This window comes from Plectropomus leopardus, chromosome 1 (assembly GCF_026936395.1).
Source record: "Plectropomus leopardus strain MGB_pleo_1.0 chromosome 1, ASM2693639v1, whole genome shotgun sequence".
In the NCBI taxonomy this organism is placed as follows: domain Eukaryota; kingdom Metazoa; phylum Chordata; class Actinopteri; order Perciformes; family Serranidae; genus Plectropomus; species Plectropomus leopardus.
The window spans coordinates 30,016,169-30,036,197 of NC_142176.1; the positions used below are offsets into that span (position 1 = coordinate 30,016,169).

The 20,029-nt window shown below is 40.3% G+C and overlaps 1 protein-coding gene across 2 annotated transcripts in view; it reads left to right on the forward strand.

The window, feature by feature from the left end:
* The window catches only part of sema4bb (sema domain, immunoglobulin domain (Ig), transmembrane domain (TM) and short cytoplasmic domain, (semaphorin) 4Bb), a 69,768-nt gene that overhangs the window by 41,894 nt on the left and 7,845 nt on the right, over nucleotides 1–20,029 (forward strand). For both annotated transcript variants that reach the window (XM_088079732.1, XM_042512246.2), the window contains exons 3-14: nucleotides 2,651–2,811; nucleotides 3,958–4,020; nucleotides 4,686–4,784; nucleotides 7,952–8,063; nucleotides 8,509–8,625; nucleotides 8,978–9,135; nucleotides 15,610–15,791; nucleotides 16,241–16,391; nucleotides 17,702–17,912; nucleotides 18,094–18,209; nucleotides 19,092–19,249; nucleotides 19,645–19,736. In XM_088079732.1, the coding sequence (XP_087935858.1) occupies nucleotides 2,651–2,811; nucleotides 3,958–4,020; nucleotides 4,686–4,784; nucleotides 7,952–8,063; nucleotides 8,509–8,625; nucleotides 8,978–9,135; nucleotides 15,610–15,791; nucleotides 16,241–16,391; nucleotides 17,702–17,912; nucleotides 18,094–18,209; nucleotides 19,092–19,249; nucleotides 19,645–19,736 (1,620 nt within the window). The remainder of the gene's footprint in view (nucleotides 1–2,650; nucleotides 2,812–3,957; nucleotides 4,021–4,685; nucleotides 4,785–7,951; nucleotides 8,064–8,508; nucleotides 8,626–8,977; nucleotides 9,136–15,609; nucleotides 15,792–16,240; nucleotides 16,392–17,701; nucleotides 17,913–18,093; nucleotides 18,210–19,091; nucleotides 19,250–19,644; nucleotides 19,737–20,029) is intronic.

Sequence of the window (20,029 nt, forward strand, 5' to 3'; positions counted from 1 at the left end):
TGTTGGAGATAAAGGTACCTCTGGTGTCTTTTTCTTACTGTCAGAAGGGCCTAAATATGAGTGCAGTTCGCTGGTTTTACAAGATGAAAATACTGTAAACGGTTTAAGTGCGGCAAATATTAGTGTTGACCACTCCAGATACAAGCCAGTAATCTTATTTGGACAAGCAAATGGAGTCCGTGACCCCCAGCGTTTTGGCTCGGAGAACACATTGAGTGTGTTTAATATGTCTGGAATGGGAGGCAATGGATAAACATTTACAAAGATGGTCAAAAACCGCAAAGGGTAAGAACTATGTAAGCAATTGATGCACAAATATTTGATTGCATACATCCCGTGTCTTTGGTGACCTCTAGAAGATTGTTAGTCTTGTTGATGGATGTCAAGTGAAAAAATCCACCCACATGGACCCAAACTCAGCTGCTGTTTCTCTAAGGATCTCAGTGCTTCAAGGTCTGGAATAAACAGTAATACTGATCCTTTTGTTGGCTTTTATATTGGGCTGTTAGAGCAAGTTGTCACACAGTAAGTCAAACTGAAAAGTGACCAATTGTTCGAGCCATTGCCTGTTCTAAAAATCAATCCGAACCTCTTGAAATTCCACTTACACAGTGGAAAGCTTTGGAAAAAAAAGCTCATGCCACTGTAGAGGATCCTGACTTGTTTGCGATGCCGAGGGAAATGCTATAAAAGGAGCAATGTGTACATCGGATCTCTACTTCATCACAAGAACTATTTGAGGCTGCAGGGAAGGGAGCGACGTGGGAAAAAGTAACTCATTTGACTCGTGGCCCACTGCTTAAGAGATCCATTTGAAGAGGGTTGGCGAGCGGCAGAACGGAGGAGATTTAGATTGGTGTTGAGTGGAAGAGGCTTTTTACCCTGCTGCCAGTGCAGAGCCGAGCACAGAGAGAGCCAGCACAGGAAAGTGCAGACGTGGCTCACTGGCGTACATGTGACATGTTCTCATGGAGCTACAGTAGCTGCTGCTGTGTGAGAGGGATAAACAGAGTGGACAGGAGTGAGGGCTACAGAAACAAGAGTTTTCCCCTTTGTATCATTAATCGATTTGACCGACGCTTACTGCTATGTGTTGTGCTGTGGTTGTATGTAATGTGATGTCTGTCCACTTGTTCTTGTTTCCTGCTAGATTTGTGGCTCTCTGTGAGTCCTTAGCATAGATTCCCTGATTTTTTTTTTTTTTTGGGAGAACTGGAAATAGTAAAACATAAGTTTATATGTGGTAACCTCTCCGATTGTACATTTGTTTTTGGCCAACATATTGTGAGTTATTTTGTAATGAGATTTGGTAGTCAAGTTGTTTTTGCCAGGATTCAACATGGCATTGTTTTCAGTTTCAGTTGTGACTTGTTGAGCAGGACTCCTCTTCACAATGATAATAATGTTTCACTTCCTGTAAACAGAGCCAATTGATTGAAAATTATGATTTCATTAATTGGCTTATTAGGGCAACAAATCTGATCCATTGACTTACATAAATGCAGCAGTTTGCAATTGGTTGTCATATCTATTTATATATATATTTATTTAGTTGTGTGTGTGTGTATATATATATATATATATATATATATATATATATATATATATATATATATATATATATATATATATATATATATATATATATATATATATATATATATATATATATATATATATATACACAATATGTACAGTAACAGTACATATTGTCCTTTTAGTATTGATGATACCGATGAGGATGATAAGTAGGCGGTAGCAATACATATTGTACTTCTGAGGGTTTTTTTTCATTAAATTTTTGATATTATCTTGTTTTATTGTCTATGGACCTCTCTATAAACTAAGTCTTTAATAAAGTTTTGAATAGAATAGATTATACTGCAGCATCAGCCTTCATGGTGCTGGTCCTGATGTTGCATTATTGTGACTGTCATGACCTGTTGATGTTGCTGTATACTACATGGGAAATGGTTACATAATCATTTGTCATTTTTTAACACTCACTCAGTTATTACAGGCCCTGTGAAGTTATGGCGGACACCTATTAGTCTGCTCCTGTGGAGCTTGAATATGCATAGGTGCAGATCATCCTGTGTGCATCCTGTGTTTCTTTGTCATATTGTTTGTGTTTGGTATTTTTCCTAGGTTTGTCCTTAAGACAAGAGAAAACTTGGGAATTAGTGCTAGTAACCAGATGAAATTAGTTGTTAATGTTACCATTTTTAGCATGTACATTTACTTTTTGGTTTGATATGAAAAAATAATCATACACTTACATGGATGGTTTTGTGCATCATCACAATGTCAGTCTTTTCGTTTTTAATAACAGAAATAAAATGTTTTTGTTTTGTTTTGGTTTTTTACCACTGATAATAAGAAGAAATCTGTGAACCCTTTCTGAAACCTTATAACACTCCTCAACATGCATTTTAAAGCCCAGCACTGTGATATGGAAATCACTGATTGTTTTCTCTCTGCAGAAGGCAAAAACAACTTATTATTGTGAGTGTTGTAATTGGGGACCTATTTATGTGTGTTCTTGTTCTTCCAGCATCAGGATATGTTCTGCACCACTCTGTTTCTCTCTGTTCTGTCCTGCTATGTGATGATAATCTCCAGTGTGTGTGTTTTTCCTGCTGTTTCCCAGATGCTAAAGAGAGATCGGCCAAGAGATTCTCTGCAGACGGCGTCTTCAATTACACCTCCTTGCTTCTCAGTCAGGAGGACGACATGTTGTACGTCGGAGCCAGGGAGGCGCTGTTTGCCCTCAGCCTCTCGGACATCAGCAAGACCAAGCTTCAGAAGCATGTGAGTATGTGAAAATGCTGAGTGGATTATCAGAGTCAAAATGCAATGCAGTGTAATGGCTGGCAGATTTTTGACTTACTACCATTCAAGACAAATTTGGGTAACGGTTTTATCTGAGCTAATAATGCAGTTTGTAAATACAAAATATTGCAAATTAAAGGGACAGTTCATTCCAAAATAAAAAAACCAAACATTTTTCTCTTACTTGTAGTGCTTTTCATCAATCTAGATTGTTTTTGTGTGAGTTGCTGAGTGTTTGGAGATATCAGTAGTAGAGATGTTCTTCTCCCCAGTATAATGGAACTAGATGGCACTCTGCTTGCAGTGCTCAAAGTGCTGTCAAAACAAAATGTATATATATATGAAAAAACTCCTTAGCAACGTCTCTCTGGTTACTCAATATAATCCACAGACCTTGTTGTGCACAATTTCTTATAGGAGCTACTTTCTTTCTACAAAACTAAATCCACCCACTGTATCGCTGTGCAGGAGGAAGCATATATCTACTCAAGGACGAGAGGCTGGTGCAATTGAAAGCGTGAGATTTAAAACATTAATGGCGTCCTCCTTGGCTGTAACTTTAGCTAGCTCCAAGGTGCAAGGTGAGCTGGCATCAGATGCATGCTTCCCTGTACACAGTGATTTGGTTGGCAGATTTAGTTTGGTAGAGAGATAATAGTTCTGGCATGAACATAATCACAACAAGGTCAGTGAATTATCTTGAGTAACCAGGTCATGATTTCTGTGAAGAGACATGACTGCTGAGTTTTTCAAATGTTTTTTTTCCCGATTTGTGCACCTCAAGCAGAGTGCCATCTAGTTTCAATATATCGGACAAAAGGCAGACATCCCTACGGCCAATATCTCCAACACTCAGTACCTGTCACCAAAAAAATCTAGACGTATACATAGCAGTACAGTTAAGAGGAAACATATGTATTTTTGATTTTGGGATTAACGGTCCCTTTTTATATATGCTTTCATGACTCCATGCTGTATGTCATTTGTTGTGTCAGAAAGGGAAAGCTTTTGTTTATCTCCATTCTACACACAATCATTGATATTCGAGAACCGTCTTCAGCAGAATCAGCATGGTTCCCTGGATTTGGCCCGACTTATTCAGGGTTTCTTCTTTTTCATCTTCAGCTGACGTGGGGCACTCCTGCTGGAAAACGAGAGGAATGCAGCTTCAAAGGGAAGAACCTGGAGGTGAGAGACATCTTTTACTGCTCCGGTACAATGCCAAATAATCAAAATATACCCCAGGAAGACAGTTGTGTTGTGACATTATAGAGAGCATGGATTTTCTTGCACAGGGTGTTTGTTCTTTCCTCGCAGTCTTCTCTGAATCGTTTCACTGGCATACTGAGAAGATAAAATGAACATTGAGTTCTGTGTTGACAAACCTTTCCACCAGTTACAAATTGATTCATCAAGTGTGCACGCTCACCAGGGAATTGCTCTTTTCTGTTGCACTGCTTCTTTCTCTCTGTCTGTCTGTTACCTTGTTGTCATGCCAGCTGTTGTATCCCTAGGCGACAAACCTTGGTAATCTTTGTACTGCAGTGTACAACTCTGGTCTGTGTATTACAGAAAGCCCACCAGGCAACTGCTGTGTATGATGCTGTGAGGTTTTACCAACAGCGTTTGAGGAAAAAGGGAACTTTTTATATGTTTCTAACCATTTCTATCAACAGTTTCTGAAGGATTTGTGTTTTTTTTTTTTTTTTTGTTGCTCTTAAAGATTTTCTTAAGATTACAAGCTCCAGTATTTCAGGCACAGATTTTAAGCTCTCAAAAAAAAACACACTCAGTGGTGAGAATATCTTGTGCGCTGATGGACCTCACACTCTCTCCATTTGTTCCTCATCCAGACTGATTGCTTCAATTACATCAAAATCCTCCTGCGGCTGAATAGCACTCATCTCTATGTGTGCGGCACCTATGCCTTCAGTCCTATTTGCGCCTACATAGTAAGTAATGAGCTCTCAATCTACCCATTGTTCACCTCCAAGAGTTGATTTTTCTTCTGTTGTTGCTCTTTTATTTCTCTCAACTTCTCTCACTAGCACGGCTTCGAATTTGATATTTTTTTGGGGTGTTCTGTAGGAATCAAGCTCCTTTATCCACCATGTCAGTATTGGATCTGCTGTTATCCAAGCGTAACCAAATGCTGCTGAGGCACTTTAGGCAGACAAGTCAGCAGGGGGTACACGAGCTGTGTGGTTTCCAGCGAGAGGGAAGCAGGAGATCTGTTTATCTAGTGGAGGAGTAAATCTGGAGTGATGGTAACCGGCAGCAGGATGACATTGATTTCAGTGATATGGGGGCAATAGAGCTTGGCGACAGCCCGGCTCTTAAAGCGGGCATTAAACTCTCCACTCTGACGTCAGACTGAAACATAAACAACAGACGTCTCGGACTGTAGATGACTTGGCAGGACTTTAGGCCATGAACTGGGATTCTAAGCAACTATGAACCCAGTTGGTCTGGGTGAACACTCGTCATTATGACAGAGACCAGAACTTTGTCTGTCTGTGTGTGTGTGTCTGTGTGTGTGTGTGTGTGTGTGTGTGTGTGTGTGTGTGTGTGTGTGTGTGTGTGTGTGTGTGTGTGTGTGTGTGTGTGTGTGTGTGTGTGTGTGTGTGTGTGTGTGTCACCAAGATCGGCCTGATGCTCTCCGAGATGCATAATATTAACATTAATAAATGTTTTATTTTTATAGCTCTTCCGAAAACAGTCTCAGGGGGTTTTACGGGCAGAGTAACAGGACACTGAAGCCAAAAAGAAACACTAAACAATCAGATGACAGACATGGATTAAAACAAGCCCTGAGTACAATAACAACTCATAATGATGAAGCATGGGAAGATTTTCCAGGCACTTGACACTGTCCTGTTTGATCTGATTAAATGGAACAAGTTATTGCTATTATGGCAAATTGCCCACGTACGCTTTTTTTCAAGTCTGTCTTAATGCAACACTCAAGTCCCCATATGTGCATTAAATGTCTTATTGCTTACTATAGTTGTTCATCTTCTCTATAGTGGCTGCAAAGAGGTCCATTCTGTACACAAGTTCAATGCAAGTGATGTGGAACAAAATCAACTGTCATGTCTGTGCAAGAATGCATTAATCTCTGCAGAAGCTAATATGAGTCAGATGCAATATACTATATCAGACGTTACAGACCTTTTGATATCAAATCTCTGCTGTGTCAATGTACACATGGGCATCACAGTTTTGTTTAAGGTAGACTTGAAAAAAGGTGAATCTGTCCTTTAAACCTTTAAAAGTGTGATAGACTTGACCTATACTGTATTTTTGGATTCTCCACTTTAAAGTTGAAATGATCAGTCAAACAAACAAACAAAAAACAAAAATAATAAAAATAAATAATACCCATTTTAATTATCCATTAATCGTTTAAGTAAAGTAGCAAAAATGCCAAACATTTGCTGGTTCCAACTTCTCAAATTTGAGAATTTGCTGCTTAATTTAGTCTGTTTTATAATGTTAACTTTGGGTTTCGGACTGTTGGTTTGACAAAAACATTATTTTAAAGATGTCACCCACCCTGCTTAGTAAACGCCAACATGTTTTAAACTCCCAGCCCACTGCTTGTAACACAGACTGTCTTTTAAAAACCCAGACACAGAAAATGTTTTCTAAAATTTGACAAAGCTCCTCCAGAGCAAACTAAAACATTATACAACTGTTTTCAGAGGCTGAATACTGACCTACAGACTGTAAATTTTCCTGCACAAACACATTTGAGAAAAAATGTTTATTAACCAACCGCAGGCAGCTAGAATTACCTAAACTATGCTCCATGGCTGTTAAATAGCATTGCCAGACACCAAATCTCTGTTTTTATTATCAGTGATTTCCTATTTAAGTTTATTTTATTTATATAGCCCAGTATTACAAATCACAATTTGCCCCAGAGGGTTTTACAACATACAACCTCCTCAATCCTTGGACCCTCACAGCGGATTAGGAAAAACTCTCCTAAAAAAGAAAAAACCTACAATGGGAAAAAAATAAATAAGAAGAGCAACTGAGGAGGGATTCTTCTTCAAGGACAGACAGATGTGCAATAGATATGTATATAGAACTGACCAACAAAATAAAAAATAATGTATAGACAATCCATGACAAAATGATACAAAGAGGGAGGGAGAGAGAGAGAGAGAGAATCATGAATCAGGTTTTCTTCCAGTGTAGACCATATAAACTGCCTGAAGGAAGGCAGTCTGAAGAGTACTTTGAAACAGGAATATTTAAAGGATAAAGATGCTGTTTTCTCTGGATTTTTTCAATAAATCCAATGAAAATACCAAAACCAGTGGTGCTGAGGTCCATCCCTTGGTACTCCCCTGCTTGTCTCACTCAGTCCAAAGTCTATTTGTTCCCATTTATGCCCTAAATCTTAAAAAATAGGTCACAAATTTATAATTTCATGTATTTTTTTTCTTTAAAAGGCTAAGTGATGTCCTGAAACAGCTGGTCCCTTTAGTTTTTCAGCAAACATTACAGGAGTTAAAGAGGAGTAAAGATTGCATGTTGGGGACTATTTTGAGTGAGGGATTAATACATATTAGTGAGCATTTGTGGCAACAGGATGGTGTATGTGGGGTTGAGTCCCAATAAACAGCAGTATCTGTGTTCATGGTCATGAAGGAACATGTTATCCAGTGAAGCTCAGTGATGTGTTTTTGCACTGCAGCTCTATAGCGTGCATGAAGAGGAGAAATGAGGCTTTGGCTGCACAGACAGTACTTGTTAGTGACATCAGTTCATTGTTGGTCTTTGTCTTATGGGATTTGTTGACAGTAAAAAAGAGCATAATCAGACGTGTCTTTTTAATATCAAATAAACAAAGTTTAGAAGTTTGTCATTATAATGAACTCGCCTTAGATCTTTTCACTATAGAATAAACATATAGTTGCCTGTGACACACTGTATCCCAAAGCTTTGGCAGACAGAGCTACTGTATGTTCAAAGTCAGTGCGCTGTGTATATTGTAATGAAGAAGTGGAGAGAACGAGCTTGAGGTCGCTGAGCTCACTTTTTACTGTAAGTAGAATTTAATTGGACTGTGCCTGAGGGACATTTGCTGTTTGTGTCTTGTCTCTAGAACACGTCAACATTCACGCTGGAGAGAGATGAAGTGGGCGAGGTCGTGATGGAAGATGGGCGCAGTCGCTGCCCCTTTAATCCAGAGTACAAATCCACTGCCATCATCGTCGGTATGTAGCAATACACTCATTTTTTTTTTCTCTCTTCGTGTCGCTTTGGCTCACAAAGAACAAGGTATTATTATGAGCTGTTTCCGAAGCGACTTTGAAGTTAACTACCACTTTGATTCAGTAATGAGTCATGATGTGCCTGCTGATGTTGTTTGTCTGCAGCAGCCCTTCTGATAAATAGCCGGACACCAACAGACGCCGCTTGTGTTCAACTTCTTTAACAAGCAATTAGTGAATAATTGAGCTGGATATGAGTGGAAGAAATGATTTCTCTAATCCCTCACTCAGACTGCTCTCAGTTCACACTCTAAACTGTTACTGACTTCATTTGTTGCAGCTAAGAAAGCCCCCAGCGCACCATTCTCTGTAATTTATTATGTTTAATTAATAGCAAATCAAGTTCTTAATTTAAAATCTTGCAATCTTTTCCTTTGTTATCTTCCAGATGGTGAATTGTACACTGGTACTGTCAGCAACTTCCAAGGGAATGAGCCAGTCATTTACAAGAGTTTGGGTCAGGGAACTGCTCTGAAGACGGAAAACTCTTTAAAATGGCTGCAAGGTAAACTCCATCAGACTGGTTTTTTTTATCCCCCTCTACTCATCTTCCATTATGTACCCAGCAGAGCAGATAAGCTCCAAAAAGTAGCAATCATTAGCGAGGCACAGTCGCTAATGCATGCAGACCGAGAGCAAAGACAAGCTTTCTTAGATTGAGCGGAGCCCGGTCCTATCAGTCAGAGCACATGCACTTCAAAACCGCCAGAGTACACACGGCTCTCCTGTGTGAACTCTGACTTCTTTCCAGATTTACTATGATAACAAAGAGATAAATTGTTCCTTTTCGTAGATGATAGAGGTATAACATGTCCCTCTAACCACACGTTTCCTTTGTGTTTCTCTGTTTTTGACAGATCCAGTCTTTGTCGGTTCGGCTTACATCGAGGAGAGTCAGCCAATAGGAAACCCCGTGGGAGACGACGACAAGATTTACTTCTTCTTTAGTGAGGCGGGAAAGGAATTTGACTTCTTTGACAACACCATTGTGTCGAGGATCGCTCGCGTGTGTAAGGTAAGATACCTGGGGTTGGGGTGAGGTCATTACACAAGACAACCAAAAATAAGAGGCGTAGCAGGGCCTCAAGCTTCCTCTCCTTAATGCCGGTACAATGACCTCAAGACAAGGCGGGACGCTCCCATGTCAAAGGCACATTTAACTGCATGTCATGCCCGTGTGGGTGCAATGGAAACATGTCACTGGTGCATTAAAGCTTTTCTATTTGACTGTGCAAACATGTTTTCAACAGATTTGGTTTCCCCTTGCCTGAATCATCCACTCCTCCTCGCCACGCCGCCCTCCCTCCCTTTTTCCTCTGCAATGTCATCTCCCCCTCTCCTTCCATCTCCCTCACAATGTCAGCTGCACTCGTCCATCCCTCCAGCTCTTTGCCTTTCTCCACCAGCGCTTTGAGCTTTGCAGGCATTATTAGTATTCAAGGGTGCTTCGCAGCAATATGAAATGCTTTTTCTACTCTACTATACGGCCTGTTTTTGTTGCGGGCAAAGCATGCAAACTGTAGCAACTGCAAAATTCACTCGCATCATTTAAACTGCTGACGTCATTGCCCTCCTTCTCCTCCTCCTCTTTCTCCTCCTCCTCGAGAGTTTAGTTTGGTTGATCACCTTGAATAATCAACAGCAGACTTTATCCCTTTTCACCTGTCATCAGATCAATTAAATGGCCATGAAGCTGTTTGATATACATGCCCTCAGCATCCCTCCCTGACTGATGCTGCTTGTTCATGGAGGCAGTAATGTGAGTAATCGTGGGGACAGCATGTAATCTTAAGTGACAGCTTAATGACTTAGTCCTGCTAGGCTCTGGCACTCGGTGCTGCGACACCTCTCGCAGCCGGCGGAGCACCTCCTGGGTTCTATATATGGAAATCATTGACAGAAAGGCCCCCAGACTGTGGCAACTTGCTGCAGATGAACTGTGCAATAGAGACTGAAGAATGGCTTTCTCTGCTCTATAAAGCGCCTTTATTTCTCTGGAATGCAGCAGCCTGCTTTTTCCTGACTGGCATCTTTTCAGACGCTCTTCTGTGGCAGTACAGTAGTGATGCAGGTGGTTTATTCTCCCAATTTACTAGGGGAATGCTGAAGTACATTAAAAAATCATTGTCTTAAGGTATTCAGCTCCTGCCTTTATACTAATTCTGCTCACGTTCCACAACACCTATGATGTGTTGCTCCTTAGTAGTTTGTTAGTGTTGGTGTGTTTTTGTTGTTCATCTTAGTATTTGAGCACCTAATGCAGGAAGATTTCATAACGATGGACTTGACTCTAACTTGGATTTAACTAATCGTCAGACTTCAGATGGACGTCTGAATTAAGTAGTTGCTCTCTAGGTCTCAAGTATCTTAAGTAGGACACATTTTCCATGCATTCTGGGTAAATTAAGACTTTTTTTAAATTAAGCATCACTGATTGTTACCATGGGAACATGTCTCTTAGTTCAGAGATAGGCTGGGGGGTATGGTGGCTAACATTTTGGGCTTAAAATAAGCCAGTCTTTATTTTTATGAAAGTGGAATTAAACTAAAAGTTTACAAAGTTTGACAGTGTGGGTCCCCCATCAGACAAAATTAAGCCAACTGTTTCCATTGCCATCCAAGCACTACAGATCCCATAATGCTTTGGGGGATGTTGACCAGAATTGGAATGTTGCCATGGATTCAGTAAGTTACTTCAACTGATAAGCTGTCTTTAGACAGTGTCATTGGCTTGTTAGTCAGATCTACCCTTCACTCCCCAAAGCTTCAGCCTCTTGCCCAAATATAGTCACTTCTGGTTTCAAAAACCCATGATGGTCCACAAATCAGCGGGTAAAGTCACAGTGGTTACATCCATTATCTGATACACTCTACAGTTACGATGTGTGCCCTGTGTGTGTGTAAGCTTAAATTTCTGTACATTTTGGCAAATTGGTACCATCAAAAGTTTGCCGAATTACTATGTGCTCTTACAGAAAACTATAACCAGTTTACTTTGATAATGGAGAAAACTCAAAAACCTGATTATTCTCAGGCAAGCTCTGGAGTCATTACAGGCTTCTTTTTCAGTTTGTATGTTCATGGACGATTGTGTGTGATGGATATCCAATGTGATAACAATTTCTGAAAGTTTAAGTCACAGAGAATCTAACAATATGTGAGTCATGACCGTGCGTTTAGATTTGACTGAGTTATGACTCAGAGAAGGTGATGCAAATTGCTGCAATCAGGCTCCAAGGGTTTTAAAGTACCATAATTGCCTCCATGAGCTGTGTGCCACTGCTGCTGTCTCTGCCGATCTTGTTGGTGAGCGGGTCAAATCAGCAGGCCAAACCACAGTAACCTGACTTTTTGTTTACAGGTTCACCTATCAACCTCTCACAGTGTCATTTTCTCACATTACTCCCTTCTCTGCCACACCCCCCTGGGGTGGCACGCTTCACATTTTGAAAATTTCTGAAGCAGTTGTTACCAACTGGTGGGTTGCGGTCCAGTTGTGGGTTGCGGGTCGATTCTGAATGGACCGTAAGTGACTCAGGACCATGTCAGTTTTATAAAAAAAAAAAACAACCACTTTAGAGCTTTTATTTTTAAGGGGCATTATCTCCCTTTCAGCTGCTATTTTATTGCCCTCTTCTCGGTATTATTTAGCATATAAACATGCTGTGCTATTACAGCACTTTTATGTCATAGATCTTCAAGCAAAAATGTGCACTTTTTTGATTGCATTGCTATGTATTTGATACGTTTTCAGTAATTGCACTTTATTTTTGCACTATGTTTTTTAAATGTTTTTTGTGTGTTTTGAGCTCACATGTTTTATACATTTTGTGTAATGAAAATGAATATGTAGTAATTTATCTTATGTGTGAATCTTGAACTAATGACTAAGAATAAAATCTGGTTGGCAATCGCTGCTCTACAGCAAAATTAGGACTGGCCTCATGCTACAATCCAGTCTAACAGTCTGACCTCTTTTTTTCTCAGAATAGTGTCTCATATCTGTACACATGTTCTATGTGCAGGAAGTGCTGAACTCAGATCAGCTAGGTAACAATGAGGTATGAAGGCCCCTCTCTGTTAGCGGCTTTAGTATCTATAACACTATTTCAGACTGACAGAAAGCATGCACTCCCTTTTCCCTCTGTGTACCTGGCTAAGGTCAAATGTTTAAATATGCTTTTATTTTGGTATCTGAAATATTTTGCATGTGTTGGTTAATCTTGTTAGACGTTTTGCTTTTAAAGATAACATGTTTCTCTTAAGATAAGATAAATCAAAGTCAGTTTTCTTCATGCTCTTTCAACTACTGTTTTACTTAGGTTTGCCAAGTAATTCTGCTTCCGAAGTTGTTTTTTTTCTCCCCCACTTTCCTATCTGTACCCCTCCCTTCTTCCACTCCTTCTTTCTTTTGTTTATTCAGGTGTGCACACTGAGGGACTGTGGAAAGCAGGCAGATTATGTACATTGCGTGGCACTGTTTTTCTTTACTAATTGATCATCCACTTCTGGTTGACAAATGTGAGGAATCTGAAATGTGAAGTTCAGATAAAATGTGAGAGCGGTGTAATACAGCACAAAGGAGGGAGAGTATTTTTGGAGTGCAGCTATCAGGGGGTGTGGTCGATGCGATTGAGAGTACAAGCTGCTCAGCGGAGCACAGCAACAACGGCGGTGGACAGCTGAGAGAGCAGGAATGTGGTCTCCTCATTATGTGGACAGGCTACTACCACAGCCTAGTAATTGGCTCCCAGGCCGTGCATCTGTCCCACGAGGTTTCACCTCACCATCGAGCAACATGATTGTTTGTGTGTAGCAGCATACAGAGGAGGAAACAGGGATAGTTACCATTTTGCATTTTATTATCTTCTTAAGGGTAATTCACTCCGTGTGCTGTTATGTAGGAGTTGTCCAGGCCGTGCTGATGGGATAGTTTGGATCTGAAGCAGGAAAACTGTCTGGAGATTGGGCGAGACCACTTGTTTTGGTCATGATTTTACTCCTCCTCCTGTGTTTTCCAGCTTGCTAGCTGTATTTGGAGAGAGTTTCTTTTGGTGTGTGTTTACAAGCTCTTTGATAATTGCTGGTCCTAGCAAAGTTGTCTGATAACTGTTTATGTGAATATTTAGTGACAGCTCAAAAGGACTGAATTGCTCTTCTGTGTCTCGTCGGAGAAGTGAGGCATGAACCACGGATGCTGATTTCAAAGCTGTAATTAATAAGTAACCATTGCTTATTTTCCATTTCACCATCTCCTCTCCTTCAAAGATCAACTGATACTTTGTGCTTAGGCATCTTTTATGTGAACTTTATTGTTACCCACATTTTATTGTCAAAATAATCCTCTGTATTTTAATATAGATGGAGGCCACAGAAAAAAGATTTGAATACTTGAAACTGAAGCAGAACAATGAAATTCTGGTTGTGATTATTTGTTCAGTTTATTTCCTTCAAAAAGGGTCATAACTGTCACAGTAACCACTTTGAGGTTCTCTTGTTTGACCTCAGCAGCACCCTCCAAAGCTAAAAGAAGGGATTGCAACTTGAATAGAAAGTTAAGACCCGCAGGGCTGCAGATCTTAACAAATATTTTGAACAGCTAGTAAAAGACAGCATATATAAATTCCCCTTCACGGAAAAATATTTTTGCTTACTTCTCTTGGATATTGATGAGCTTCCCTCTCCACAATGATGTACAGTAAAAGCAGGATTTGACAGTTATGAAAGTGTTATGAAAGGAAGGAAGAACATTTTTCTGTGTGCTTAAGACATGCTTGTACAAGCCTGATTTTACAATAACATAAACAGGGATGGATTAATGAACGGGCCTACCAGGCACAGGTCCGGGGGTCACTCTGGCCTTCCCCATCAAAATAATAATCAGTATCAATACCAACAAAGAGAATTAAAATGACTACAAAGAAAAAAACAAAAAGACACAGATTAACCCCAAGGAGCCACCAAACAACCCCAAAGAGACACAAAATAACTATGAAAACAGCCAAAACAAGCACAAAGAACACAGCAGAGACACAAGGAGGCACAACATTGTTACAAAGTGACATATAACAACCCAAAAAAGACACAAAATTACCTCAGAGACACACAAAACTACCACAAGAGGACACAAATTAACCACATAGACTCACAAAGACACAAAAACCCACAAACGATGCATATTTACTCCAAAGAAATACAAAACTACCACAAGGTCTGTGTGTCATCCTCCTAAATGGGAGACGTGTTTGGGGCCTTTAACATAAGTGTGCTCAGGGGCCAATTATCTCTTAAGCTGCCCATGATCATAACCAGTTTGGATGCATATTGGGGTCCAGTATACAACTTTAAGCCCCTAGTGCGCACACACTGAGTGTGGAAGTAGGAGAAATCTTTTTTCCAGCAGCTAAACTTTCGAAAGTAAAATAATTTGCATATTGAGACTGAGATTGTTTTGTAATGTATTATTATTTGTTTTATTATTTGTGGAACATTTTAAATGACTTAAAACATTAAGTCAGTATAGCTCAGGTTTAAATTGGTTGCAATCTTCTATCATATACAGAATTGTTGTTTATGTCTGCTATAATAATAGTTAGCTGCAATGCTAAGACATATTTGGGCTGAATTTAAAATCTTCATCAGACAGGGTGAGGAATTACTTACCACACATTAGGGATTTATTACCACATGACAATGGCAGCGCATGTAGATGCAGCAGCCAGTAGCTCCTCAAATCCTTGCTGCTTTTTTGCTATATTTTTCTATTTTTTTTTCGATACCATGGCCCCCTCTGCTGAAGCATGACTTTTCTACAATAGAGAAGCACTTATGAACATCGGGAAAAGTTGTGTGCGGTTTGGACTGAATGCAGCAGACCGCAAGAGGATCCCCACCGATGGCATACGCCAAGCAGCCAGTCAGACCAGAGGGGAGAAGCTAAACTGAAAGCGCGGGAGAGCCGGCATCAGGGCGAGGTTGACCCGACTTGGACCGAGAGATGTTCCTTTACCAAACCTTCTTCTGGCTAATGTCCGGTCGCAGAAGAATAAAGTGAATGAGATGCGGTTGAGGCTCACTCAGCAACGGGAAATCAGAGACTGCTCTGCGCACAACTTCACCGAGACATGGCTAACCCCTAACATCCCAGATCAAGCTATTGCACTGGATGCGTGGACCTTGTTGGGACTCCACTGCAAATTCAGAAAATGCTGTGCAGAAATTTAATGATGCCACCAGCAGCAACATGCCTAAGCAACCGAATGGAATTTTTCATATTAGCTGGTGATTTTAATCAACTTATCCTTTAACTGTAAAGATGTAGCAGGATTAAGGACAAATGCAATTTTGTTTTTTTAAACTTTATTTAAAAAACGGCTGATAAATCTACCTTCTACATGTTCTGGTCTAGGCATAACTGTAAACAGGATGTTACCAAATGATGGCTAAATAAGACATTCAGTCTTCTGTAACGTTCTTTAATTTTTTGCAGGGGGACAAAGGCGGTGAACGGGTGCTGCAGAAGAAATGGACGACCTTCCTGAAGGCCCAGCTCCTGTGTTCCCTCCCCGATGATGGTTTCCCCTTCAACATCATCCAGGACATGTTTGTCCTGAAGCCCATGGGAGACAGCTGGGAGAGCACAGTATTCTACGGTGTCTTCACCTCCCAGTGGTAAGAAACAACAGAGGGTTTTTTTTCTTATCATTAGACATGCAGACACTTTGATGTATCTGATTTATGGTGCTGTTACAGCTTCTGTTTATGGACAAACACACAGACACTTGATTTGACACAGCTCACACACACCATCTTGAGCCACTTTTTGTTTAATATCTTCACTCAAACTTGGCGAGTTGCCTTTTTTTTACTTGGCTCTGCCAAATTCAGAGCAGCTGTAATGAGCTTAAACACTAACACAAGCTCATGCAACCTTAATGTCTAAATAATGTATCAACAAAATAAAGGTTTTAATATGGAAATAATTCAAGTGCCCACTCTGCAACTACTCTCTGGTCAGTAGTTGCTGCCTTAGTTTATTGAGTGAGAACAAATGCAGAAAGGATAGACTGAGAAAAGAAAAGGTAACAGGGGTAACAAATGCATTTTTCATGTGTTTACAGGTATAAAGGAGCATCAGGCAGCTCAGCAGTGTGTGCATTCACCATGGCACAGGTGGAAAGAGCTTTCAGCGGGCGCTACCGAGAGGTCAACAGGGAGACGCAGCAGTGGTACACCTATAACCACCCAGTGCCAGAGCCACGACCCGGGGCGGTGAGTGCTGCAGGCAATATCCTGTGACAAACTTTACAATATAAATTATCTTGGTTCAGTCCTTGCATCTGTTCATTCAAGTAAAACCAGTCACTATTCAGTCTGTTCGCACAACAGATACAAAATACCAGCAATGTTAGTTTTTGACCGTTTCAAGAATCTGTTTTTGTTATCATGCTTAAACAGTGTGCATTACAGACTCCAGCAACACACTTTCAGTCTTAACTGTTGATGGATTTTTGTTGGGCTGTTCAACAGGCGAGCTTGATGTAAAGCAGATGGTCTTTCATTTTCCAAAAAGACTGATTCACTGATATTCTGCTTAACTCTTCATAAGTCCCTGGAGCAAAACAAATGCCTCAAAGCTGTAAAGTAGTAGATAATATCTTAAAAAATCCTGGTTAAAACCTGGCATGCCTATATTTGCCAGATCTGCTTCTGTACTTATCTGCTTTATATAGTCTGTGTTGTCAATGATAATTCACCGCAAACTTCAAGCACTTCTTAAGTAAAAAGCTATACACAGGTCAATGCAGTACTTTGTCTTAAGCCCTATTGGTACAGGGTGAGTATTACCTGGGGACCTCTGGTAATTTGAAATTAATTGTGAAGGTCATCTGTGATTGTAATTTAGTGTGAATCTGTCACATCTGTTATTAGTCAAGTAAAAATTCCAATTTAAATTACTGACAATGTTTTGCCAAACACAGAGGTCATGTGACAATGTAAGTCCTGTGCAAATCTGCATCTCTATGATTTTGGGTTGTATTTAGGTTTTCTATTTTCTCTGCACCTCGTTCCTGCCTCTCTCTTGGTCGAGACTTATAGAGGCTGCATTGGCAATTATTTATAAGCATTTTTGGTGCCGTAGATTCATCTCGCTGCAGAGCATGGAGACAGGTTTGCAAAAATAGCAAGCTCAAATCAATCATGAGAGCAAGATCTTGAGATAAATGACATTTGACAATGTGGGGCAGAATCAACTATGTTTGTTTAACCCACATTTACGAGAAAAAAGGAGGTTAAAACTATGCTTCTCAGAAAAGACTGTTGTGAAGAGTTTCTGTGTTGACTGTGTTGACTGTGCGCATCATGATAACATGTCAGTAAATTCGAGTAAAATACAGACTTTTCTAGTCCTGTGCAAATGTGCCACACAGGACAGACGTGAAGGGGTCATTTCTAAATCACATAAGGTCCCCAGGTAACACTAGTTCCATGCAAATAAGGATCTTATTGTATGTTTGTATTTCCAAGTCTACTTGAACAAGCAGTGATTCATTTTTTAAATTCTAATTTACTTCCCACAGTGTGTGACTAACCATGCCAGGCAAATGGGCATCCAGTCGTCTTTGCACATGCCTGATAAAGTGCTCAACTTTGTCAAGGACCATTTCCTCATGGACAGCGTGATCCGCAGTGCTCCCCTGCTGCTGAAACGAAGTGTGCGCTACACACAGATCGCTGTGCACAAGATCCAAGGCATGGAGAGAGCTTACGACGTGCTCTTCATCGGAACAGGTATGCATCATTGCACAACAGTTTACATTATTTTGTGGGTTTTTCCATAAATCTTTGAACGGAAAAAAAGTCCAATAAAGTATGTATTTGTGATTTTAAAACTGTAAAAGCTGCTTCTATGCCCCTCAAAGTGTCTCCTGCCTTCAGTATAAGTCACTTCCATTTGTCCCGTGTCTTCCAGATGATGGAAAGCTCCATAAGGCCATCAACGCCAATGATAAGATGCACATCATAGAGGAGATGATTCTGTTTCCTGAGCCTCAGCCTGTGCAACACATTGAGCTGGATCCCCAGAGGGTAAACCACAGCTCTTTCTCCTCGATACACATCTATATTCATGATAGTCAAGCTATTTTGTGTCAGTTTCAATTTAGCGTTTTTTTCATGTTTACTCATTTCATACCCAAATTCATTTTCAAGAAATAAAAATGTGTAAGAGCTCAATTTACCAGAGCACAAGCTGGCTGCAGACGTTTTCTTTCCGCAGGGGCCGTTCCACTGAGTTTTCCTGTAAGTTATAGTGCCGTCTGGAAGAGGGTTTCTGATCCTCTCTGGCATTTTACCCAGAGCTAAATTTCATTACCTTTCTGTCTTTATTACATAATGGCCTCTCCCTGGGCCAAAGTGGCCAAACGGCAACCTTATCTTAGATTATGTAATTCTAATAAAGTCGAGGATACTTTCTGTGTGTATATTCTTAGCTCCAAATAGGGATATGGAAGACAGACACAATCCACATGATGTGTATCTAATGCACTGGTAGATAAGATGGCCTAAATATAGACTGTACTTTTGGGAACACAGGGGTGCGCTGCAAGTCTGAATCAGCGTCATATTCATGGTGAGAATGCATTTCTGTATAATAGTGCTTCTACACAAAAGTAAGTAAAGAAGAAGAAGAAATAAATATGAAGACAGTTCTGTGTAGCAGCCACTTGAGCATGGTTGCCATGTGTGTTTGACCACAAATTACTTGGCTGGCAGCAAATAAGAGAACAGCTGGCCAGGGTTAGTCCTTTGTTTAACTTGCATTCTTCTGTTTGTCTTGAGTAATTGTTTTGGCATGGTTTCTCTTCTTTAAAATCAGAGTTAAGTTATCAAAAGCAGAAGTTCTGTTTGGCCCTTTGACCCTTTTGATGAGAAATTTGTATCAAACGGTTTTTTTTTTCTTCCCTGCAGGGCTTGTTGTTTGTGTCGTCCAACACTGGGCTGGTGGAGGTTCCTGTGGCCAACTGCTCCAACTACCTGAGCTGTGGAGAGTGTGTGCTGTCCAGAGACCCGTACTGCGCCTGGACCGGGCGACTGTGTCGGGACGTCAGGATGGCTCCACCTGACAGGTGAAAGATCACACACACAAAGACAAATTTCTACACTATTGCTCAACATACGCTTTTAATTTGTACCTTTACCTTAGCTCACAGGATGCATGTGTTTATTAATTCACTTTTTAATATGGATTTTATTCATGTTACTTAATAATTTTCCAATGTGTTTTTTTTCTGTGTAAGATGTGAGCATGCACCCAAACAAACTCATAAAATAAGCATAAAAGGCTCCTAATCATGTGCTGAACTAGAAGCTTTTTAAAGAAGATTGTTTTCTGTTGAAGCTATACTTACAGGTGTTACAATGACAGACTTCAAGAGAGTCAAATGAGCACATCCATCAAGGTTCCTCTTATTACAGCTGCTGTCTCTCACCCTGGTGTTTTGCTCGGTATGTTTTGTCACAGTCACTGGCAGCAGGATGTGGAGGAGGCAGACACATCAGCGATTTGTAACAGGACGTTTCCCAGCACCAGATCTGCCAGACCAGCAGCTTCTCGTGAGTGTGTTCTTTTTGTTTAGACACAACAACAACATGCACACAGAGGACTCAGACAAGAAGCCGTCAAATGTTGTTGCAGATTTGTATGATGGCGAAGAATTAATGTAAATTATCACTTGAATTCGAAATTCTATAATATGCAGTGATATAGTTACTTTAAATACACTACGAAGCCTCAGTCAGGATACAGTTTGCTTAGTATAAAGACAGGAAGCAAGTGAAAGGGCTAGCCTAGCTCCGTCTGTTAATAAATAAATAAATAAATACATACATACATCTTTTCATCAGCA